Here is a 26794-nt window from a genome sequence, read left to right as displayed (position 1 = left end):
AAACCGTGCGAAACGAAGTTCAATTTACGAGTGCTTTATTCCCACGCATCGCTTGTCGGCTATGCTGCGGTCGTGTAGTTACATGTTGCTTGGATTTACAGTGGCGGGACTTCATGCCGTAACCTTACGAACTACATTACATTTCATACATAACTTCATTGCTTTCTACTTATTGACTATTATTCTATGGTGTAACGACAACATGGTTAAAGCCGGAAATTCTTAGTTCCGAAGTTTTGGCGGGTCGGTACATAATCTTTAGAAATTACCGTTTCTCTCGACTAGGAGGCGGGGTCCTCATTGCAGTGAACTCAAACTTCAGGTTGGAACATTTCATAATCCAGGTTCAACAAGACCTGGAATTCCTGTGCGTAAAACTGATTCTCCCAGGCTTTTCCATTTTCATTACTTGCTCGTATATTCCACCTTCCTCGGATATATTAATATACGAGCATCACCTGTCCGCTTTAAAAACTGTTTCTTCCTCGCTATCAGATAAAGACCATATGATAGTTCTTGGTGATTTTAATTTGACAGGTGCTGTTTGGTCTTCGGTAAACGAGTCTAATAACCTTGTGCCCATGTCACGACACGACTTTATCGACGGCTTGCTAGACCTATCCCTGTCTCAAGTCAACCATGTGAAAAATTCCTTGGGTCGATTGCTTGATCTGTGCTTTGTCTCGGATCCGACCATAGCGTTGTTAACCCGAGCCCTTCCGCTCAGTATACCTGAAGACTCCTACCATCCTACATTCGAAGTGTCAGTCGATATTGGCCCTACTGTATTGGATCGAATGGGTAGGCTATCTGAACGTGTCCGCTGCTTTCGTAAAGCCAAGTTTATGAAGCTTAATAACCTTATTAGGGATTTTGATTGGTCCGCTCTGTACTTGTGCACTGACGTTATGAAAGGCACACACATATTTTACAATGTACTTGACACATTTTTTGATTCTTGTGTCCCACTTTCTTGCCCGATTAGATCTGGGAAGCTTCCTTGGTTTACCAAAGAATTATCCAGTCTACAAAAAATTTAAATCAAGACTGTATACAAAATTTCAAGAATTTTGTTCTCCTTCGTCTCTCTCTCGCTATTTAATAGTTCTGTCAAATTTTTCCGTTCTCAACGCTCAATGCTATAAATACTACCTATCTCGATGCAGGATAAGCTTTTCACAGGACCCTAAAGTGTTTAACAGATTCGTAAACAGTAAGCGTAGAACGTCCGCACATCCATCCTCGCTATCATTTCTCAATATGTCAGCAATCAATGAACCAAATTTTTCCAAACAACCTATTCTCATGAAAGCTACTCTGTTCAGCCGTATCCATACAGCTTACCAAGGTCGGACGGCATTTTCAGCCTCGTGTTAAATGAAAGCTCACTGCTTCATGATCGACTGTTTAAGCCGTTGTATTCACCAGGCCCTGATGGAGTTCCCGGCTGTGTACTCAAGTACTGTGCCGACGCTCTGTGTGGGCCCCTGTTTAAACTATTCACCCTATCCATTAATTCTTCATGCTTTTCCCCGATCTGGAAGGAATATTCTATCATTCCTCACCATAAGAAAGGTAGCAAGTCTGATGCAAATAATTATAGAGGTATCCGCTTTCCTAAAATGTTTGAGAATATGTTAACACTTTTATCTCCAGCTGAGCACTGATTTATAAGGCGACAATCAACAACCAAAAATTTATTAGAGTTCACCTCTTTTATCATTAAAGGATTCCAAGGTAACTGGCAGACGGATGTTATTTACACTGATTTCAGTTAAGCATTCGACTATGTAAACCACTCACTTCTATCACAAAATCATCACCTTTTGGGTTTCCGCCCAATCTTTTGAGATGGATTTCTAGCTACCTTCGTTCTAGGTCTCAAAGAGTCCTCTTAAAAAACATCTTCTCTTCACCTGTCAAGGTTACTTCTGGAGTACCACAGGGCAGCCATCTAGGCCCCCTACTATTCACACTCTTTATTAATGATCTGCCTTCAGTATTAACAATTTCTCGAGTACTCATGTATGCGGATGATGTTAAACTCTGTGTCCAGTATAAGGACATTTCATTTCAATCTCGCTTGCAATCCGATCTCAATAACTTTCAGTCATGGTGCTGTGCAAATATGTTACAGCTTAATGCCTCGAAATGCAAAGTAATGACATTTCATCGCTCCACCCCATTGTTGGCTCCGTACACCCGCTTCAGTGGTTCACTTGCGATAATTATCTTGGTTAATGATCTTAGTGTTAAACTAGTTAAACAAGTTGAAGTTTTCTGAAAACTTTTCTACCATTGTAAAGAAGGCCATGCCGAGTCTATGTCTGTCTGTCTGTCTGTCTCTCTTGGTAAGCACCTAGATTGGGTGTGCGCTTGCAATTAATTGCCTATTTATTCCCCTCCCGCAAGCAAAAGCATAAACATAAAACTACTTCAAGCTAAATTTCGGTGCATGTTCGTCCCTGACGGCACCAACAAGCTTCGTTTTTCCCGAGAGAGACAGAAGGCCTCTCCCGATCGGTTCGTTCTTATACCGTATAAGAGTAGTCTTTTTCTCTTTCACTAGGTGCACCTTCTTGGTACCCTAGTCATTGTGGTAAGGGTATGCATATGGGACATGGGTTTTGGGGCAGTAGCAATAACATAACTCAGCTTCTGTACTCACTCATGTCAATACATCGGTGAAAGCGCTTTGGTGCGTTGATGGATTGCTGCAAAAAAAGAAAGAAGGAAAAGCAAACCCAGCCTAAACTTGGCATACCTTGGCCCATTCGCCACCCTAACTCGCAACTCCCCAAGGAGATAGTGGGCTACCTGATCGGTTTCTTTTTTTCGCTTTATGCGTGCCCTTTTCCTATGCTTTTATGCTCGCTTTCTAGGAGACCTGCTATTCTGGTGATAGCCTTAACTAACGCTCTCGCGGCCGTCGCCCTCTGCGCGAAGTTATTACGCTCCCATGCTCTACTCTACAATTGTGTGGGTGTTATGCCTTATGTACTACGGATATATAAATCTAAGAGAATAAAACCTTGGAACTACCTATAACTAACGAGAAGGGACGCGACTCTACTTATACCCGTACTCAGTCAGATTTTTTAGAATTTTAGAATTAAAAAAAAAAATTTTTACTTTGACATTTTTTTGCTGCACCTGCTATCCACATCTACATCTACAATGTATATTTTACATCTAACATGTAGATTATAGATGTACCATTTATATTTTACATCTCCTCCGCTAGGGGTTGCTCGCGCATTGAACGCGGCAGAGTGTGCGAGCGAGAAAGAAAGAACGATGCCAAATTAATGCATCTATACACAAAAAAATAGAGGACACAGGATATAATTTTTTTTCGACTTTTCCTTAGTTTTTAAAGTCAAAATTTCGTAAAAAATACCGCACAAAAATCATCATTTTTGCATTTCAATGCTTTATATTTCCCAGACGGTCAGCTGTAATCAGAAAGTGTTTGGGCTTAACTTCTAGCTGTTTTACTTATCTTCTCAAAATAGCAAAGTTCTTTACAACCAGACGTAAGATACTAAAGCTATGTGAAAAAAACAAGCGCCACCTCTGAAAAAAGCTTTAAAAAAAATACCAGTTTTCAAAAATTCTTCAAAAAAAAGTTCTGCCATAGAACAAATATCATCAAACCATTTCTAAGCCCCAAATCTTTAAGAAAAAGTTCGTTTTGTTCCTTGAGGAAAAATCGTGTTGACTAGTGTAATATGGCGGTGTCGAAACGAGAAGCGACAAAGAAAACGGATGGCACAGTAGGAAGGAATAAGTACATATACAAGAATATATACATATGTACCTTTATCGCGGAACTCGGACTTTACAGAAATTGGGAACACAAATCGCAAATGGAAGCGACTGGATTTTCCTTATAGGGAGGGCGAAGATCCGGGTCGAACGACCAATGTTTTAGCAGGACGGCGTCTCAGGGGGTCCCACAGATAAGGTCCCAAGATAAAGACGGTAGGGTTCAATTTCTTCAGTGCTAAGAAGCCGGCCGTTTTCTTAGGGTTGTAATAGCGGATTCGAACTCATGTAAAAGTAAGCTGTAAGCGGCTGTCGGCAGCGTGAGCGTGGTGAGAATGAGCGCGCGAGAGCGCGTCACCAGGGGAAAAAATGCTCATAAGCGTGAGAGCGAGAGCGAGGGCAACAGCTTGCGTAGCTGGAATGCTAACAGTGTGGTGTGGCTGGAGTGCCCACAGAGCTGTTGTCCCGCCAGGGCCGTCCCCACTCTGAACACTGGCTATAATAATGATCGGCAATCACAAACCACCAAAGAGCGACTCTGCCTCGCTGTGCGAGCGAGAAAGAGAATGAGTAGAGTGGTCTCTTGCTGGAGGAGGTTGTGGAAACAACTGAAAATTAATTTCTTCATTCTGGCTATAATAATGATTTGATCTGTACCAGATTCGGCAATCCGATAGATATGGTCATTCTCTACGATACTTTGTTTCCGTTTTCTCGTATTTTCGAGATTGTGGATGCCACATATATTCTTCCTTTGTGGGGGTGAGGCGAAATTTTGAAAACAACTTGTAACAGTGTGATATCACTAGCCGCTAAACAAGACGGAGCACAGACAGACATGGCTAAGTGTGTTAGAGAAAAAAGAAGAGGCACAAGATATATAAAGTATTGGGTATTCTCTATGAGAAGGGTGAGGGTGTGTGCGTTAGAGGAATAAGATGAGGGGTGGGATACATTTACTAAAAAAAATCGTACAGTTGGAATTCTTTGAATTAGTTTAGCATTGATTCGCTATATCTTCATGTATATCTATTCGATCACTACAAATCAAAAATCCCGTGAAAGGTGGTACAATTTTCTTGTCAACGTTATATTTTTGGTTGATATATAAATTAATTATTCTTAAATTCCTGTTACTTAAGCCGCGGCATTAGCCATCGGCAGAGAAAGATCGGATATGTTTTATATAATTTTATTCCGGCCTACTCACGCGGTTCAAAGTGAGTAAAAGACTAAAAGTACAAAATGATATAATTATGCATAGGGCCCCCCAGCCTGGGCAGCGCTGCGCGAGCAGCGGTCTCCAGCTTTGCTGCGTCAGCGCCTCGTGCGTGCAGTTGGTCGGGCGGATGTTTATGCAACATAGTAATATGTTGCCGCCCCTTTCTATGCCAGCGCTGGGTCAGCATTCTTATAACTAAGAACTTTGCCGATACCCTATGGCTGGTGGGGACTACTCCCCCTCTTCAAGAGTGGTCGCCTTCGACCCTCTCAGGTTCTCCAGCATCGTGCTGACCTGGGCCAAATCCCTTCTCTTCTTGAGTAGGGATTTGCAGTAGACGACACTGCCAATGGCTCCGCACAAGATTATTCCCAATCCAAGGGCGAGGATGGGATCCGCCTTGCTCGCGGTGGTTCGCTCAACTTCTTTGATGTAGTTGAGTTTGGCCTCACTGAGCTGGTGTAGGAATGGCAGGCTCAAGACCTTGTGGTGCTCCGTGATGTTCAAGGCAGGCACCGAAGCGATGCCGGGCACTCGCCGCTTAACGTTGTCTCGATTCCGGAACCGGGAGCCGGTAGTTTTTACCAGCGTGTCGGAGTCGCAGCTGATCGTGGCAGGCCTGTCGTTGACAATTATGATCCCGTCGTCCACTAAGGTGACGGGTCCCAGGTGGCTGGGTTGAGAGCGGCAATGGGCCGGTTGATACGCAGCCCGTAACGGCCCACACCTGGCTTCCGCATTCGGCTATGATGTTCTCCGTTAGCTGTAGCACTGTGCCGTTGTGCTCAACCGGGAATAGCGTGACTTTCTTACAAGCTAAACTTACTCTAGGATACCCTATGATAAAGTGGATGACATTTTTTTATTGTAAAATCTTAATACTAGATACTTCTAACAGATTTGAAATGGAAACCCCTGTGAACTGATTGAGCAAAATGGATTCTGTCTCAGCGTGGTCGAGAATGGAGGGGCTTACTAGGTTGGCTTTTGCCAAGGTTATCGTGAGCATAAGGTTCCCTAACTCCGTAATGAGAATTCTATTATGTGTTCTTTTTTTTCTATACTGAGAATCTGATTAGCCGTATCGGTTAGAGCGTTTAACTGGCTCTGCACCTTTGTATTGATTGCTATCTGTCTATTGTTTGACTGTGTCAGCTGCGTTTCCGCAACCCTAATGCTCTCCAGGTCGGAGGCGTCTGGCGTACCGGCCACTACTTTGAGGGCAGTACCTAGGAAGTCTAGACTCCTCGCCAGCCTATGGTGAATACCAATTTCGGCCAACATGTCCTTGACGTGGTTGGAGTCAACTTCCTGCAGTTGTCTCATGTGAGATCTTGGGAAGAGGTCTGTCATCTTAGGGTTTCGTCGGCAACACTTTTTCTCCTACCCTAAAAGTTTTGTCTGGATTGGTTTATTCGATTGTTTTGCACGACCTGAGCTTTCTGGACGCTATTTGTTATCTCTCTGTGAGAGTCTGCCGCAGCGGCGTGAAAAACGTCTACGGGTCTTTTGTTCGTGACCGAATGTATTGTTTTGTTGTATTCCACCGTTGCCTGCAAGAATAGGTCGACTGTGTCGCCGATGCCCTTAGCCATTTTAAGGCATCTGGCAATTTCCACCAACGTACTGTGGAACCTCTCTACTTGTCCGTTAGAGGTGCTGTGTAGTGGGGGCGTGTTTGCGATGTAGACACCAAAGTTATTTTGCAAAAGCGATCTGATCGTTTCAGAATTAAGCGACGGTTCGTTGTCGCAATAAATCTGTTTTGCATGCGAACACGTTCATTATTTGCAACAGTGGAGTTTTTAGGTCCGCAATGGTGCGGGAAGCTATCGGTTGCGTGATGGCGAATTTCGAAAATTTGTCCACACACGTGAGGAAGTATTTCCTATCTGTTGAGAAAATATCAACATGAAGCTTTACCCCAGTGTATGTAGGGACCGGCGTCGGGCCTAGCTCCTGTTTTTTTGGGTGCCTGTCATACTTTGCTCGGGAGCACACTTTACAGTTTACTACTACCTCGCTTGCAATTTTGGACATCTTGGGAAAATAGTAATCAGTTAACACCTGTTTAACGTTTTCCTGGGCCGCCCTATGGGCCCGATTGTGTTCTGCTGTGGTGATCTCTTTTTATTCGTTCTCATCGAACACGTCGGCGACAAGATTCTTGCAATGCCAGAATCTTGTCGACGGAAAGGCTCTTACCAACTCATGCTGTACGCATGCTAAGGTTGGTAAGTCGCAATGGATTGCGTTTACGACTTGTGGATTCACCACGGACTTGACCATTTCAGTGAGAGCGTCCTTGTCATGGAACTGTATTACGTGGCGTGTTTTTTCCTCAAAAAGTACGAAAATCTGTTTCAGAGGGAAGCGCGCCTCCTCTAGGATGATCTGGTTCCTAAAGCAATTGACGGGCTTGTCTGATGATTCTATCGTGTAAGTCATTGAAACCTCACTGTGAATCGTCGCTGCGTCTGACCACGGTGCGCAGCTTTCTAGCGCGCAAATGTTCTGTCGAGACAGTGCGTCTGCGACGACGTTTTCTTTCCCCGGCTTATAGAATAGCCTGGCGCCCATCTCATCGATGCGTGCCTTCCATCGCTTAAGTTTTGCGTTCGGATTTCCCTCCGACACCGCGAACGTGAGCGGCTGGTGGTCAGTGAACACATTTATGTCGCTGACGCCATAAATATAATGGTGCAATTTCTCCAAGGCCCGTAGTTGAGTAGCGTAGTTGAGCTCATTGTCTTTAAGGGTTCTTGAGTTCATTGTTATTGGTCGGCCTCCCTGTGACAGTACCGCTCCTATGCCATAGGCAGAATCGTCTGTAGTCAGGTCGAAAGGTTTTTTGTAGTCTGGGTACATCAGCATTACGTTTTCTGATGCCAGAATGTTTCTAAGTTTTTGAAACGCGTGTCTTTGAATTTCGTTGAAGGATATGAGGGTTTTTTTAGACTTATATTTGCTAATTGACCCGTTCTCCCCTTTCAGGATGTCGGAGAGCGGGCGGGCGATTGCCGCGAAATCTTTCACGAAACATCTGTAATAGCTTGCCAGGCCTAAGAATGATCTTAGCCCGAAAAGCGTTGATGGCTCGACATATTCCTGGATAGCTTTCACTTTCTCAGGGTCCGTTCTTGTGCCTTCGCTGGTTACGATAAATCCGAGGTATTCTACGCTCGTTTTAAAGAACTGTGACTTCTCTTGAGCCACCCTCATGTTGGCTTCATAGAGGCTTTTTAATACCCAGTCGACGTGTTTAACATGGTCGTCCTGAGACTTCGAAAAAATGATTACGTCATCGACGTAGACGTAGCATGTTTTGCCGATTTGTTCGCGCAAAACATCGTCGATTGCCCTCTGGAAAATGCTGCCCGCATTCCTCAGACCGAAGTGCAGACGGCAAAACTCATACTTTTCTCCATTTACGGAAAAGGAGGTTTTTTCCCTATCGCGCTCGGCCAAAGTTGGTGGTATCCGGATTTCAGGTACAGAGTTGTAATATACTTTGCAATACCCAGATTTGTCAAGATCATTGAGATGCTCGGCATTGGGTATTTGTCGGGCACTGTTTTTTGATTGAGCTTCCGAAAGTCCATTACGAGACGTTTCTTCCTATTGCCCTTTTCATCAATGCCCTTCTTATCCACCACCCATATAGGATTGTTATACGGTGATCTTGATTTTTGTATGATGTTGTCTTTCAGGAGGCTCTTAACCTCGGAATCGACAAAATCAGCTACCCCCATCGGGTAGGGGTATAGCTTGGAATAAAATGGTTCGTCGTCCACCGTGCGAATGGTGGCCACGACCGAAGTATTATAGGGCAGCGACCCGTTAGGGTCGGCAAATGCCTTACTTCTTTTCTTCAGCATCTGCATGAAGTTTGCCTTTACGGCTGGCAGTGCGTCGATATCAACAACATTGGTGTGGTTGACATGTGCGCATTTATGGAATTGGATCATCTCAGTTGTGTTACCAACCTTGAGTGTCCCATTCTTCAGAGATAGCGTGGCCCCTACCTGCGTTAGGTCAAGGCCAATGATGCCATCAAAGCCCGTTAGCGTTTTTAAGAAAAAAAACGGGGTGATCTTGCCGAACATTGACAAGGGACATTTTTCCGTTATGTTGTTAGACCCGTTAATTGAGCTAACGGGGAACGGTGATTCGACAGGGGTGACGCCGGAAAGCCACCTAAATGGCTTGATGAAATTCTTTGACGCACCCGTGTCGATAAGAAGTTCTTCCTTCAGCTTCCTTCCTTCAGAAAAAAAAAAACCGTTTAACATTTAAATAAAAATCCAAACCAGGAACACGCGCGCCAAAGACTAGTGTGACCAACGCGCACCGAACACGGTCACACTAACAGCTGGGCCGGGACGCGTTATGGCAAAAACCAAAACGCGTTAGGCCCATATCGGGGCACCCACAGCTGATCGCCGGCAATAAAAGGAGGATCGCCAGATCAAATCGGGGCAGTCCATCTCGGAAAGCCCTGGCCTAAGAAACCAGAATTTTTACAGCGGATCTTGTGCCAAAGGTAATATCTACCTTTCACTCGTTCCGCTCAATACCTTACATCTCCCCCCCAGAGTGTGACCAAAACTCTGGATCCTCGGAGCGTGTCCAAACCTCCGCACCGATCTTCTCCTCTGAGTGTGTTCAAACCTCCGCCTCAAGCTTCTCCTCGGAGTGTGTCCAAGCCTCCGCATCAAACTTCTCCTCGGAGCGTGTCCAAACCTCCGCCATACTCCGCCATACTCCCGTCAGAGTACCCTCGAGCCCCTCGACTTCCAAACCGACGCAACACGCAACAAACAGACACGTGCGGCCGAGTAGCCAAAACTGAAGGAATACCCAGAAGGAAGACGAGACACCACGATCCAACCTATTTCCAACTCTGTACAATTAAGACCAATAAAAACAGAATCCTTTTACTATACTACTTGTCCTTGCTTTATTCTTGAACCGAGACATCTCTTTCAGCTACCACAGCCAGAAACCTAACAAATTTCTGTGAACCCGGCGCGACGAGCATACCCCGGCCGAAGCGACGTCACAGTGGTGCCCGAGCAGGTTGTGGTAGTGTAAAGTGAAAATATCTTATGTTCAAGATGGCAAGAGTGTGGATCAACATAGCGACAAAAGCAGAGCTGGTCAGCTACTGCGAGGAATTTGGATTGGAAAAAAATGAAGGAGTGGAAATATTGCGGAAACAACTAATACAAATTCACGGAAAGGAAGGACCTAAGCAGGGAAATACTGGAGAGACTGGACCAGCTCGGAACAACCCAGACAAGAGGCAGTAGCCCAAAACAATCACCGAGGATAATAACACAAGCCAAGCCAGCTATGGAAGACCCGCAAGGGGAACCGAAAACGGCAAAAAAGAGAACACTGTTTTCAAAGCAGATACGAAAAGGTTCACCAGAAGCGGTCGCCATAATAGATAAAATAAGGAAGTGGGACCTCACATTCACGGGGAATGGAGAACTGCTTGAATTCCTGAGCCGAATGGAGGAATTAGCGGAGACATATGGGATCGAGGTAGACCACATAGTATTTGCAATGCCAGTAATACTGGAGAAGAGTGCATTGGTGACTGGTGGCACACAAAACCCGGCGCCATAACGACATGGGAGGACGTGAAAAGCCAGTTAAAGGAGACCTTCATGTTGCCACAATACCAGGCAAAAATTTGTCTGGGATGAGACACGACAACTCGCGTTCAACGACCTAAGACTATGCCTGACTGAAGCACCAGTCCTAGCATGCCCGGATTTTAGCAAACAGTTCATCCTACAGACCGACGCAAGCGACTGCGGAATCGGAGCAGTATTACCCCAGGAAGATGCAGATGGGGAACACGTGATTGCGTATGCAAGCCGGCAACTAAAGAGCGAGGAAACAAGATACTCAGCTACCGAAAAGGAGTGTCTCGCGATCTACTGGAGCATCCACAAAATGAAAATGTATCTAGAGGGATACAAATTTATAGTGGTCACTGGCCACCTAGCACTAAAATGGCTTAATTCCATCGAAAGTCCATCCGGAAGAGTAGCACGGTGGGCGTTGGGTATACAGCCATTTACCTTCGAAATCAGATACCGAAAAGGAAAATTGAACGCGGTGGCGGACGGACTATCCCGCTTACCACGCGAGGAACTGAGATGATCTAGAGTAGTAGATTGCGCATGGTATCAAGCTAAATGGAAACAGGTAACAACAACACCGAAAGAAACGCCCGACTACGTGATCAAGCACGAACGGTTATACAGACATATACCGAGCCAAACAGACGAGGACGACCAGCCATGGAAGTTGTGTGTGACCAAACAAGATCGGAGCAGAGTATTAAAAGAGAATCATTCGAATGCAACGGCCGGACCTCTAGGTATCAGACGAACAAATCATCGAATACGACAACGATATTTCTGGCCAGGCTTAAGTAAAGATGTGACAAGATTCGTACGAGCGTGCGAGAGTTGCCAGATGTACAAAGTATCGCAACAAGCAGCAGTCGGAAAAATGCTAACAAGGATAGCAGACGCACCGTGGGAGACGATATGCGTAGATTTTGTAGGCCCTTTACCGAGACCATCGCATGACAACACGGTAATGATTCATCGATAAATTCTCAAAATGGGTAGAGGTCACACCGGCCAGACACGCAACAGCTGACCCGCTCATAAAAGCGTTTAGAGAAAAAATCCTGTCAAGGGGAGGAGCACCGAAACAACTGATCTCGGACAACGGAGTACAATTTACAAGTAGAAAGACGAAGCAGGCAATGGAAACGTGGGGAATAACACACATATTCACGGCACCGTACACACCACAAGAAAATCCGACCGAGAGAGCAAACAGAACACTGAAAACAATGATCGCACAATTTGCGGCAGGAAAACACAACAAATGGGATGAACAATTACCGGAACTCACGTTAGCAATCAACAGCAGCAGATCAGAATCAACAGGGTACAGCCCAGCATACTTGCTATTCGGCAGGGAACTGAGACTACCGGGTAACTTGTTCGACGAGGTAACGCGAGGATCTGGGATCAATAACACCGAGCATGAAATCACAGAACGTAGACAACTAGTAGAAGTAATAGCAAAACAAAACATGGAAGTCGCAGCAGCAAATCAAACACGACATTACAACCTAAGAAGAAGAGACTGGATACCGAAAGTGGGAGACGTAGTATGGGTCAGAACACACCCGCTCTCAAAGAAGGTAGACAAGACAACAGCAAAACTTGAACCAAAATACTGCGGAACGTGTACGGTGCTCAAGCTAATATCCCCAGTAATTGTAACAGTAAAAGTCAACACTACTAACAAAAAACTGCGAGCACACGTCTCACAATTAAAAACTGCACTCACAACTAACTACAAACAGGATGAAGGTATCCAAAACAAAAGTAGTGGCTCCACCAAGGAAGCCCCAGACCCATGCAGAAACACCATCGACATCACGCAACGCGGCTCAGCAGGCGAAGGCACGATTGGAAGTACCAGAAACGGGACCAGGCAAAAAACAGATCAGCTGGGCGAGCCAACAACAACCAACGCCAACACTACCTCCGTCGAACCCCACCGTACCAACGTCGACACCAAAGCCAACGATAGCCGTCGGATGGGCAAAAATGGTCGAGGAGGAGGAACGAGACGCCGACATACCGGAGCTGGCAACAAACAGTTTCCGAAGGGAGGCCAACGCCAGAACCCGAATGGAGAAACGGGCCAAAGAGCTGCACCATCCCTCCGCAATGGAAAATAGCGCCAGGGACAATCCTGAAGGAAAACCACGTCGAGCTGATAAAAAAAGGAGTGCCGACCGCCCGGCCCACGAACAACGACGCTTCAAAATACGGAAAGGGCAGGAAGAGGCATGCTGGATAAAAATTGGAAGAGAAGGAGACTTCAGCATCGGCAAGTGGTTTAACGCAAAGCCGAAACAGAACCACACCGGCGACGCACACAAAGGAAGGAGGGGGGAGTGCGACGCCCAGCGCCACCACACAAAGCGCCGGCGCCACATGGCAACATACAAATTACATACAATTACATACATTACCATTACATATAAGCATAACACATATCACAAATCACATATTATCACATATTTATAAGCGACAAAAAAACCATGAAGTTCCTTCCAATAAATAACTAAGAAAAAAAAACCGTTTAACATTTAAATAAAAATCCAAACCAGGAACACGCGCGCCAAAGACTAGTGTGACCAACGCGCACCGAACACGGTCACACTAACAGCTGGGCCGGGACGCGTTATGGCAACAACCAAAACGCGTTAGGCCCATATCGGGGCACCCACAGCTGATCGCCGGCAATAAAAGGAGGATCGCCAGATCAAATCGGGGCAGTCCAACTCGGAAAGCCCTGGCCTAAGAAACCAGAATTTTTACAGCGGATCTTGTGCCAAAGGTAATATTTACCTTTCCACTCGTTCCGCTCAATACCTTACCTCTCCCCCCCAGAGTGTGACCAAACCTCTGAATCCTCGCCAGAGTGTGTCCAAAACTCTGAATCCTCTCCAGAGTGTGTCCAAACCTCTGAATCCTCTCCAGAGTATGTCCAAACCTCTGAATCCTCTCCAGAGTGTGCCCAAAACTCTGAACCCTCTCCAGAGTGTGTCCAAACCTCTGAATCCTCTCCAGAGTATGTCCAAACCTCTGAATCCTCTCCAGAGTGTGCCCAAAACTCTGAACCCTCTCCAGAGTGTGCCCAAAACTCTGGATCCTCGGAGCGTGTCCAAACCTCCGCACCGATCTTCTCCTCGGAGTGTGTTCAAACCTCCGCCTCCATACTCCCGTCAGAGTACCCTCGAGCCCCTCGACTTCCAAACCGACGCAACACGCAACAAACAGACACGTGCGGCCGAGTAGCCAAAACTGAAGGAAGACCCAGAAGGAAGACGAGACACCACGATCCAACCTATTTCCAACTCTGTACAATTAAGACCAATAAAAACAGAATCCTTTTACTATACTACTTGTCCTTGCTTTATTCTTGAACCGAGACATCTCTTTCAGCTACCACAGCCAGAAACCTAACAAATTTCTGTGAACCCGGCGCGGCGAGCATACCCGGCCGAAGCGACGTCACAAACATAGTAATATGTTGCCGCCCCTTTCCATGCCAGCGCTGGGTCAGCATTCTTATAACTAAGAACTTTGCCGATACCCTATGGCTGGTGGGGACTGTTAACTTATATACTTCATATTTTGAGCAAAAATTATAAAAAGGCCCAAAACGTTGGGGAAGCAACGTTTCGAACGGTAAAATAGGATTTTCGGAGGGTTGGTCAACCAATTCTAGATCAGCCGTCTCTCCATAGGTTTTAATAACCAATACCTTTAACGACGCCAAATTGATGCATCCATACACAAAAAAATAATGGCCCCAGGATATAATTTTTTTTCGACTTTTACTGAGGTTTTAGTCAGAATATCGTACAAATTACTGCACAAAAATCATAATTTTTGCATTTGAAAGCTTAATATTTCCCAGACGGTAAGCTAAAACCACAAAGTACTTGGGTTGAATTTCTAGCACCATCAATTAACTGTTCAGAATAGCAACCATATGCAAGATACTTAAGTAATGAAAAAACAGGAGCGCAACCTCTGAAAAAAGCCTAACATTAAACATTTAATTCATTTAGTAAGCAGCGAAGCGCGCGGGTCTGCTAGTAGTTTATAAAAATTTTAAAATATTTTGAACTAAAAAAACTATATTAATTCAAAAATATTAAAACATATTAAAACTCCGCTGATTTATATAAGAGATTTATATAAGAGGATCCGGTTGTGGACATAGTTTTGTTTTTGCCTCATAACTTTTGACCAATTGCATTTGCATTGCATTGCATTATACAAACATATGTGTACCAATTTAAAGCTAGAGGTATTGGCTAACTAACAGTGAAGAACAAAATTTATTCCTTCATTCAGATTATTTATTTTAAGAGCCTACTGGCATAAAGAATAAGAAGAATGACACTTTTTAACATCAATCATCAGAGTCGCAATGCTTGCAAGTGAAGTAAAGTTAGGTTAGGTTTATAGGGCTGGCTACCGCTTATTACCGCTGTATAAATCCAATGGATGATGCGCGGCTGTAAGCCCCATGTTTGTCCCAAGTCTTCCTCCGTGTTTCTCTTCCAGGAGAGTTTGGAGTCAAGGATGACACCAAGATACTTGGCTTCGCTCGATAACTCGAGTGTCGTTCCACCAATTGCTGGTAGTTTGAATCTCAGTATTTTATATCTTCGAGAGAACAGCACCAGTTCTGTTTTTTGAGGATTGACTCCCAAACCGTTCTTGCCCAGCTGGCGGTAGTGCCCAGTGCAGATTCCAGAAGGTCACTGATTGTGGGCAGAAATTTACCCGTTACCAGTACTACTAGATCATCTGCATAGGCCGTGACCTTATACCCGATCCTCCCCAGCTGGAGGTCGTTGAGGACAAGGTTCCACAGGAGAGGGGATATAACTCCTCCCTGCGGAGTGCCTCTTGTAAACTTCTTGACGAGGTGGAGCCCAGGGTGGCGATTATCGTTCTGCTCCTGACAACGCTGTCTAGCCATCTGGTTACCGTAGGGTGTGTGCCAATCCTGGCCAGTGCGGCCGTTATTGACTCGATCCTGACGTTGTTGAAGGCCTTCTCTATATCTAGGAAGGCCGCCAAGGCATATTCCTTATAGCTTAGAGTCTTTTCGATATGCCCAACAACTTCGTGTAGTGCCTTCTTAACTGATCTAACTGATCCTTTGGGGAGATGTGGTTTATCTTCCCTGTCTTTGGGATGAAGACCACTCTCACCTCCCTCCACCCATGGAGGACGAACACAGTTCGGAGGCATCCTTCGAAAATTTTCTTCAGCCATGGTAGTAGATGCAGGCAAGCTACTTGCAGCATTGCTGGTCGGATGTTATCCAGTCCCGGTGACTTGTAGGGACTGAATGATTTAATGGCCCAGATAATCTTATCTGGTGCCATTATATCTCGTATGAGATCCTCGATTTCCTCTCCTGGATGATCCTCAGTGTCGTTGGTGGCGTTGGATTCGTCACCGGTGACATCTGAGCAACCCGGGAAGTGAGTACTCATGAGGAGCTCCAGGGATTCTTGGCTGCTCTCTGCGAAGGTACCGTCCTGGCTGCGGAGCAGGCCTGGTGTGGTGGGTGCCTTCGACAGTACGCGTCGAAGCCTTGAGGCCTCAGTGGTACCATCTATGGCATCGCAGAAGGCTGCCCATGATTCCCTTTTCGCCCTCCTACAGGTGTTTTTGTAGGTATTGAAGCTGCGGCGATACTCGTCCCAACTTTCCTGTGTGTTTGTCACTTTTGCTTTGTTGAAGAGTCTCCTCTATTCCTTTCTGACTTCCATCAGCTCCCGTATACAGCACGGGTTGTGATTGGACTATGGGGGTCGGCTGATCGGGCAGGATTTGAGAAACACCTTCTGTAAAGCATTAGTAACGTTCTGCGTAGCTTCCTCTAGTGCTCCCGTTTGAAGTATGTCCCCTTTCGGTGGGTTGGGCAGCACCTTCTGTACGGTTGCGGAGAAGCGGTTCCAGTCTGTCCGCCTGGGATTGCGGTAGGCCTTGGGTCTCTCCTTGTTCCACTTGACGCTTTACACTATCCTGTAGTGGTCCGAAAAGGAACACTCACTGGACACGTGCCAGTCATCGATGGTAAGGGAGTCGCTATTCAAGGCCAATGTTATATCTATAACCTCTGCACGGTTCCTGTTGCGGAAGGTGGGGTGGTCTCCCCGGTTGCACACAACAAGATTTGTGGACAGCCTAAGACAATGTCGAGTCCCTCCCTCCGCACTTAGTGGATCAGGGCCCTGACATCCTCCGAGGGTGGGTCTTCTTCTTCGTACGGCAGGTATGCAGAGCCAGGTATGGGTTTTTCCTGTCCTATCTCTCACATAGTGCCACCGTTAGGTCCGGAGTTCTGTACATGGAAGAAAACAGAACATTAAGCTCGTTCCTTACCACGATACAGGTTCTTGGCTCACCCGCGGGGTGTGGCGTGATAAGGCGGTGTCCGCGACCGTTCAGTCCCCGAACCCTTTCACTTACGATCAAGGGCTCTTGGATGAGGGCCACGTCCACCGCCTTCTTCTTCATAAACCGGAGCAGGTCCGTCGATGGTTCACTTGAGTGATGCAGATTAATCTGCACCACCTTCATACTAATCAGCGGACCTGGGGTGTCGCGGTACTGCTACCGCCAGAGTGCCCATAGCGAAAGATATGCGTCAGTCCGTTGCAAGGAGTTTGGCAAGGCTTTCCTGACCAATACTGATCAAGAGTTCCTTACCGTTCCCATTGTCAGATGTCTCCAGTATCCGGTTCTGTGCCTTGATCAGAACGAGTGTGTCCTCATCCGCCTTGATCGGGGGAGGAATCCACACCTTCATGATCGTTCTCCTGAACGATCCGTGGGGACCACGCAGAGTGCCGCTCCTGCCAAAGTTCACCAAAACCTTGGACTGTGGTTTTGAGTTCCTGAGAAACTTAAGAGTTTCTGCATTGCCACAGCCCACTGCTTTGGCTCCCTTAAACCACTTGATACCCTTGAACTCGCAACCAAACGGGTTATCTGCGCGCACAATGGCATCGTTCATGGCGGTCAGGATCTCCGATTCCTCCTTCAGCCAATTGACTTCCGATATCTTCCCCTCTGGGTCGACTTTGGTCCATGATGGCTACCCGCAGCTCGGCCGACGATACTATTCTGGCCAGAATGTTCTCTGGTTTCGCCGTCCTCGGCTCGTCCGTCTTCTGCCACTTGAACCTTGGCTCTCAACCAGTCGGTTTCACCGGTGCCTTCTGTACAGAAGGAACAGAACACTCGATGTGTTCTTCGTCGGAGGTGTCGTCTTTCCCTTCTGCTTCCAAGACAACTTTTACCACTTCCTCCCTCGCGCCCTCGCAGACGATGACGTTGAGGGTTGGTCCACCTTCGTCTTCGTCCCAGCTGATGCTGACGCTGATGTCGACGGTTTGGGGTCCTCAGTCACCGCCGCGTGTGCGCTTGGGGGGGCTTTGTCTCCGTTGGTAGGAGCGACTCCGTTAAGCCGCTCGTACCTCCGCACGTTTTGCTCGTGCTTCTTCTTGAGGCTCCTTTCCCTCGCCGTCAGCGTATCGGGGGGTCTTTGGCTAATACCACGGAGGTATTTTGCCGATGCCCTGTATCCCGACAGCCGTTTGCGTAGGGTCTCAGCCTCCATCTTCTCGTCCGTCACAGTTGGTGGACCCGAGTCGACCTGGATGTTGGAAGCCGTGACATGAGGCTGTTAAAACGTTATCGGACATTTCCCCCATAACACATGCGTTTTATCCCTACCGCCAGGGTAGGTGAACTACTTTTGGCTTTTGCGCGCCGCCATGACCTGCCCGACTTGGGTGGCCCTTCTGGCAGCATACGCTACCGCCGGTATAGCTCTTGGGTTCCTTACGCTTACTAAGCCCCCTCATCGCGCAGATGGTGGTTCCCCGGAGGAGTGCTATTGAAGTTACTGGCATGAATATTAGCGCACATAATATGTACCGGACGATTACATTTATTGCATTCAACGGAACTTGCGGCGGTCAATTTTCTTTGCATAAGGTGCAAAAATCCTGATCATCGTCCGAAAGAGCATTGGTTCGCTTAGCTGCTGGTTTGGCTAATGATGCTTTTCGTCCACGCTTTTTATGGGTAGAAACAGATGCCTGCATATTTTCTTAGCTTCGAATCTTTCCTATCTGCTTTATCTTGCCAATAAGCAGTGCAATCTAATGAAGTAGGCACAGAGTTTTCCATCGGCTTTCTACCACGATTCTACGGCGTCTTTGGTGTAACCGATTGCAGAGGACAAATTTCCTCAAAAAGTGATAGGTAGCTCGTTGAAGATTCACAGTGGTTTAAATGTTATTATTTTGTACTACACTACCATTAACAACGATATTATGTAGTTTCTGAACAAAATACACGCATTAAATACAAATAACAGGGTGTCCTCAACAGGCGTATGTCATAACCGGGCTTAGCAAACAAGAGCCATAATTAACAGCTGTTGAATCACTGTGCACGAAAATCCGAAAAGACGCAGGTGAGAGCAGGCAGCAGAGGGAACGACGATCAACAGCAGCGGCAGACGATCCAGATCCAGACGATCCAGCGAAGTGATGTAAACCAACCGGTGAACTCAAAAATGCAGAGACACTGATTTAATAGTCCAAAAAGAGTGCAGGCGAAGTCCAGATAGAGTGAGAGCAAGAGTGCATGCACAGCACTTGTGCTTTCCAGAGAGTGAGTAGGTGACACGGAAGATGCGTAAGAACGGTAAGCACCGAGAGCGATCCAAAGCAAATAGCAATAGCAATTGCCTGCACAAAAGCAATGTTATGTCTTCCCTAACGCCTTGCGGATATGATCATTCAAACTCAACGTACTGTTGAAAACGAAGGCTACGTTATTTGCTTTATCGGCGTATTCAATGGGTGAATTGTAGGGATTGGGCTTTTCAAATGCTGACGTGTCTAATGATTTTTCATAGATTACACAAGGGAACAAGGGTTTTGTTAATTAAGAACTGAATGTTGTTTTTAAGGTAATCGGGGACGCTGAATCCAACCCTGTACTGGTTTTTTCCTATCAGATCGAGTTTTCGCGATTTATCTTTATATCCAAAATTAACGTATATTATAGTGGACTAACTTGAAAACGGTTAACCGTATTCAGCTAAAAAAATCCAAAACTCGCCAACAATACTGTCTTTTAGCCGTGCCTACATTGGTTTTGAATTTGCCCAACAGATTCAGTGATTCGTTGCAGTTAAAAAAAAAAAAATTAACGAAAACAAAAAATATTTTCTTATTAAAAAATGAATACAAAAAAATAGCCAAAAAAACATTTATTTAAACATATTTTAAATGATATAATGTTTATTTCATTCCAATCGGTTGTCCAAAAAGGACGTTATAAGTATTATACTGTACTTTTAACTAATCAAAAATTTTTCTTTTATAAGATTTTCTTAAATTAGTATTATTTTGTTTAGATATTAAATGTACATAGAAAGCTACTTTAATATGATTTTTCATAAAGCTAATAAAAGCACAATTGCCCCCCAGCCAATAAACTTGAGGAAAAAAAATGTTAATTTTAATTTTTTTTTTTTTTTTTTTTTATTTAAACAACCATTACTGATCCATGTTTCCTTGAACTTTGTTAAAGTTTTTTTACTAGCACTACTCGACACGAGTTTTCCTCAGGGAAGAAAACCAACTTTTTCTTAAAGATTTGGGGCTAAGAAATGGTTTGATAATATTTTTTAATTCTGGTATTTTTTTTAGCTTTTTCAGAGGTAGTGCTTCTTTTTTCACTTAACTCTAGTATCTTACGTCTGGTTGTAAAGAACTTTGCTATTTTGAAAAGATAATTGAAACAGCTAGAAGTTGAGCCCTTTCTGTGATTTCAGCTTACCATCTGGGAAATATAAAGCATTGAAATGCAAAAATTATGATTTTTGTGCGGTATTTTTTACGAAATTTTGACTTTAAAAACTCAGGAAAAGTCGAAAAAAAATTATATCTTGTGTCCTCTATTTTTTTGTGTATAGGTGCGTTAATTTGGCGTCGTTTAAGGTATCGCTCATTAAAATCTATGGAGAGACTTTGGAGCTAAAATTCGTTAACTAAACCTAAAAAATGGAAAAAATGAACAAAAAATACCTTTTTGAAGGCGGCGGGCCCAACTGCCAATTGGGAACAAAGCAAACGAGCAAGGGTTGTACATTTGGTACCTGTTCCTTTGGTATGCAATGTTGTTTGACAGTTCGTTTTTTCCATATCTGAGGTAGGATACCTGTTCAGGTCAAATGTTTCCTTTATATTCGCACAAGTGCAAGTCCACACAAATTAGACATTTGTCGCTTCTACCTATTCATATTTCAATAAAATTAAAGTAGAAATACCTGATATATAGAATTTCATTCCCTAACCCATACAAAAATCGGTCATTTTTAGTCTTTTCAGTACATTTTAAGGATATACAAATTTTTTATTTGGTGTTATGTTGCTACAAGTTTTTAAACGTATGTGATAAATTTGGTTTTCTACTGCTTGTTACTGTTCTTAAAATAATTTAAGTTTTGTGGATGTCTTCCTTTGTCATTCGAATCTGATTCCCTTATGAGAGTTCACACATAGTCGCCCAACATATTCTCATTCCAAAAACCTTGATACCGACCTTCCATAGCTTTTAATTGTTGGTGAAATCTCTCTCCGTGTTCATCACTAACGTCGCCTAGGTTTGTCGGAAAAAAGTCCAAGTTGGAGTGCAGGAAATGGATTTTTAGTGACATGTTGGCTCCAATTTTTTCATAATTCTAAATTAGGTCTTGGCCGATATTAACGTAATCATCACTCTTGCTGTTACCAAGAACATTTTTTACTACCATTCGGAATGAGTTCCAATCTTTTTTTTTTATCTTTGCTTTTTTATTCGTAGATAAAATATTTTCAAATCCATCATCTTTTATTAGTTTTCGAATTTGGGGCCCTCCTACTCCTTCTTTCACTTTTGCCAGCGATAGACGTGGAAAGACAGCTTTTAGATAACGCATTGATTCGCCTTCCTTATCCAGTGCTTTAAACAATTTTTTCATTAGTCCCAGCTTAGTGTGCAATGGTGGTAAAATAACGTCTTCAAACTTCACGAGAGCTGCATTCCGTATATTGTAATTTTCCAAAGTATGTTCCTCCCGTTTTGGCCAGAGTTTTTTGGAGTAATGCTGTGCTCTATCTCTACTATGTCATATTTTTTTTTTTTTTTTATTATTACGGAATTTTATTTATCGAATCTTCCCTATTAGAGACTTACGACAAGTATACAAATCTTAGCCTAATATATTTATTTAATTAATTACACTTAATTACTTAGAGTACGTCCCTAGCTAAGTATTATTGCTGGGTGGGAAGGTCTCTTCGCCGGAGTCGTGTATGGCTAGTGTGCCATGTTAAAGACTGCGCAAGTCTATTAGGATGGGCTTGAAGCTTGGCCTGGTACTTTGCTTTCACTTTGGCAATTTCATCTTTAACTGATCCTACATTTAAGTCTTTATGGATATTTTCATTCCGTATATACCATGGTGCCCCAGTGATAGTTCTTAGTATCTTCGATTGAGCTCTCTGGATTATTTCTAAATTACTAACGCAAGCATTTACCCATAGCTCGGAGCCGTATGTCCAGATGGGTTTGAGAACTGCATTGTACAAAAGTACTTTGTACTCCAGTTTTAGTGGTGAACGGGTGTTTATTAGCCAATGTAGATTACTAGCTTTAAATTTAAGTAGATTTCTCTTCGATTCGATGTGTTTACGCCAAGTAAGCCTTCTATCCAGATGAACACCAAGGTATGTTACTTCGGTGGTTTGTGGAATGTTGATATTGTTCAGAAATAATGGAGGGCAAGTTTGTCTGTTTAACGTGAAGGTGACATGCTTGCACTTTTGCTCATTTACATGTATCCGAAAATTATTTGTTTATTTTTGACTTTAGCTAAATGAAATTTACCATAAACGGCCAAAAAATCAAGAATTTCTAAATTATTTACTTAATATTGAAGAATTACTGACACTATACCTATTATATTGATCAGCCAAAATGTGTTGTCAACTCACATTTTCGATAAAAGCTCTGTTATCAGGGGGTCCCCTTATTTTATTTTTTTGTCAAGGAGTTGCGACATATTGCCAAACAATAATTACTACCAAAAAATTTTGTTTTCAACACTTAAAGTACGATAAAAATGATTTGAATTGAAAATTTTCAACGTTTACCTATTATTATAATCATATGTGTATATACATATACCAATTCTTTGCAAAAGAAAGAATATATATAGAAAAGTTCTCTGAAAAAATGAATTTATTGAAAAAGTCGACGGAATTTGCACTGGCACATCTATATGCTGTATGGTTAGGGGCACGGAGCAAGCACGGCAACCACCCCAGCGGTTGGCGCTGGCGATGAGAGAAGTGGAGCGCCTGCTAGCGGAGATACGATCCCATACCGTCCAGTTACAGCCGGGTGATCTCGTATGGCTGTATGCACCTGTTTGGAAAGTGGGACGATGTCCGAAACTCAGACTGGATAGGCCCCGCAGCGATTCCGACCTAGTCTACGAGACGCCTACACGTAAACCGCCTAGCGGGCTACAAAGCACCTGTTCCTGAATAAGTCGGTGAGGATATGCGATAATTATTCGATCATTTTCAAATGCAACCATAGATATTTGACATTCACAAAGAACAAGTGCACTACACTACGATACTAGAAAAGTATCCGAAGTATTTTCTCTTATTGCTGGTATGTTGCGACCCCCCTCGAAAGTTATATCAATTTGATATATTTTGCCAGCAAACACGAAGCAAACATTGCAATATGAGAAAAAAAAACATATGAAATATTTAAATAATGAAGACAAATAGAATCTAATTAATGCAGTATTATATGAATGAAAATTATATGGATATTTTAATTTATTATTTTTAATAATTTCCATAATTATAAAACAAATATTGTTTTCAAAGCATTTTGTCTTCACGGTGTCCGGCACGGGTGGCGTCGCCATCTGTTGCTGCTGATAGTCAGACACATTACCTTGCCAGTAAAATATTGGGGAGCCCAGGAAATGCCTGGTGAAGAGCGACACCAGCCGAAGAAGTGCATTTTATTAACTTTAAACAAAACCAAGCATCTGTCTGAGCAGTAACCGTACGGAATGCAGTGCACACCTCTGGTCACACAACTGGCCGCTGGAAGAATATATGACAATTTGTTTGCTAGCAAACAGTTTTTGGATCTGAATACTAGGCTTTTTTAAGAGGGGGCAATGTAACGAAATATCAATTTGAAAGTTTAGCGTCCTTAGAGCCATTGACCCTATCTATCGATATCGATATAAGACTTACGAGAATATAAGACCGTTTAGTACTGTTTTCTTCTACTATCAAAGAAAATGAATTTATGTACATATCAATGTGCATAAGTAAGATTCAAATGTTACAGTTCATTTAATTCAATTATATGCTTTGAAGCAAATTGGTGTTAGGCGGTTTTTTGTATTCCAATTGAGTAAACAGCATTGGAAACTTGTTAGGATATACGCTGCTCTCTTACTTACAAGCCGTATAGAGATTACATCCGTTTATATTTATTCCGCTGATCAATTTTAGACTGACCAGGTTAATTGGACATATATTTACCAGTTCGCTATAATTTATTATGCATTAATGTAATACAATAATGTATGACAGTTAAAAAAAATTTTCTATCTCAGTCTGTATTCAATCTGAGCGATGACTACGTAAAAGTATCTTCTGTATTCAGCGCGTACAAATATTTACTTTACTCAATTATTTATAATATTATTGCTATAAAGTTTTTGGGAATGTTTGCCTTTAGTAGGCCATGTTATGTATATGCATGAATGTATAAATGTAAATAATAAATTTAAGTGTATGCATGGGAACTGCAAAAAATGTATACATATATCTTATAAATCAATGTTGGGATATGGTATTATTTTGCAACGTTCTCAATCGAGTAAGAAAACTTGTTTGATTTTGGGATAGTTTTATCAGCTCCACTCTGAATGCTCCATACAATTTTGGTACATAACCAAATTGGGAAATTGTTTTCCGTTGAATATAGTTTAGTTTGATTGAGATTTGTGTTCGTGCGTTAGTGCATTTTTTTTAATTTTTCCTACTCGGATGGAGTTAGATCCCGTTCCAGCTCATTTTCGTTAAGGATTTGCGAAAGCAGTTCGTAAAGCGGCTCGAGAATTTTTTTGGCGCCGGTATTTGTAAGGTTTTTGTAGTCAAACATATCGTGGTGACTTATGGTACCGTCACCCTGAACCAAACCCTTGTCGATGGCAACTGTCTGTACGCGATCCATTCCCGTAGTCATCTCTTTAACCAATTCGTTAATTTTGGCGTTTTTGTCGCGAAGTTTATTAGGTTGTTGACCTCGTGGGAGCAGTGACTGCATTTACGTAATAGGTATTATGGTCATGTATATTTTCATAGGGGGAGAACGACTGGACACTTACAGGAAGTATAATGTAGGCACCGTTGAGTTTCTGACGTATTCTTTCAACATTTGCGAGAATACCTTCTGCTACTTGGTCGGCACTGCTCTTGACATTGTTGGTGCCAACGTGCAGAACAACTATTTTGGGATTAACATTGTCCAACGCTCCATTTTCGATACGCCATAGAACATGTTCCGTGCAATCGTCACGTATGCTGAAGTTGAGGCAGTGCAATGGTGCAAAATACTCATTCCATATTTCGCTATCTTGCAGCGTCTCAAATATGCAGTCTCCTAGGAAAATTACGTCCGGATCTTTTTCGCGACAATCGGAAATGAACCGACGATGTATGCTATGCCAGCGTTTGTCTCCTTCATCGTCGGGAATGGGTGTGGGAAAAACACACGGATTCATATTCGGAATGCTCTGCATTAAACGCAGCTCTTCGTACTGAAAACAAAAGAGAATTCTATCAGGTATATAAACGTCGGCTGCTGCATCCTATTTACCTGAAATTTACAAATTTTAAAATTTGTTTCTCCTAAAGCGGACGCGAAATTACAACATAAAATAACTAGCGTTTGTATATGGGCATTAATTTAATATCGATATATTCAAATTGTTATTATGGGTACCTTTCAAATATATAAATAATACAATCTGCCCACTATACACATCATTGTGGAATGGTTCAACAATTGTGAAAAACAGATTCACACTGGCATTATCCACATCCACCTTCATTTAAACTCAGCTGATGTGAATAAAATAACTACGATTTGGTGCGGAAAATTTTGTTTTTATACTTTTTTTTTTCTAATTTCGTTTGTCTATCTGCCAATCCAGGTTTAATTCCAGCAGCCAACATAAGCTTGGTCTTACCAGCTCACGCAAATCCGTTGATCATCATGTACTTACCACATATGTAGCAAAATGAGTCTGCTTGGAAAGCACATGAAAATGATCGGCCAGAGGTATCCATGACAATTGATTTTAATTAATTGTAAGATGTTTTGGTAAACACACGATCGTATTCTGAGGGAAGTCAGAACTACACTAACGCACAGACACTATAGGCACAGAGTTATATATCCATGACTATGATTAGGTAGACGCGACGAGATCCAATTTGTGTGGACCTGCACTTGTGAGAATATAAAGGAAACATTTGACCTGTATAGGTATCTACCTCAGATAACGAAAAAAGTAACTGTCAACAACATTTCATACCAACGTAACGCGAACAGGTACCAAACGTACAACCCGTTTTCGTTTGCTTTGTTCCCAATTGGCAGTTGGGCCCGCAACCTTCCAAAAGGTATTTTTTGTTAAATTTTTTTATTTTTTAGGTTTGGTTAACGAATTTTAGCTCCAAAGTCTCTCAACAGATTTTAATGAGCGATACCTTAACGACGCCAAACGACTTTTCCTGAGTTTTTAAAGTCAAAATTTCGTAAAAAATACCGCACAAAAATCATCTTTTTTGCATTTCAATGCTTTATATTTCCCAGACGGTAAGCTGAAATCACAAAGTGTTTGGGCTTAACTTCTAGCTGTTTTAATTATCTTTTCAAAATAGCAAAGTTCTTTACAACCAGACGTAAGATACTAGAGTTATGTGAAAAAAACAAGCGCTACCTCTGAAAAAAGCTTAAAAAAAATACCAGTTTTCAA

At 43.3% G+C, this 26794-nt stretch overlaps 1 protein-coding gene across 1 annotated transcript; it reads right to left on the bottom strand.

Annotated features, from left to right (window-relative positions):
- Positions 1-24174: 24174 nt before the first annotated feature.
- LOC111077473 (platelet-activating factor acetylhydrolase IB subunit beta homolog) lies at positions 24175-25737 on the bottom strand. Its single transcript, XM_022371763.2, has 3 exons — positions 25630-25737; positions 25139-25570; positions 24175-25071 (listed from the first exon to the last, which is right to left on the bottom strand). The coding sequence occupies exons 2-3, from the start codon at positions 25550-25552 to the stop codon at positions 24790-24792; spliced, it is 696 nt and encodes a 231-aa protein (XP_022227455.1). The 5' UTR covers positions 25553-25570; positions 25630-25737; the 3' UTR covers positions 24175-24789.
- Between the last annotated feature and the right edge of the window lie 1057 nt (positions 25738-26794).

The sequence above is a fragment of the Drosophila obscura genome, unplaced genomic scaffold, assembly GCF_018151105.1.
Source record: "Drosophila obscura isolate BZ-5 IFL unplaced genomic scaffold, ASM1815110v1 contig_87, whole genome shotgun sequence".
In the NCBI taxonomy this organism is placed as follows: Eukaryota; Metazoa; Arthropoda; class Insecta; order Diptera; family Drosophilidae; genus Drosophila; species Drosophila obscura.
The sequence above is the reverse complement of the archived record's forward strand: the minus strand, read 5'-3'. Positions and strand labels throughout refer to the sequence as shown.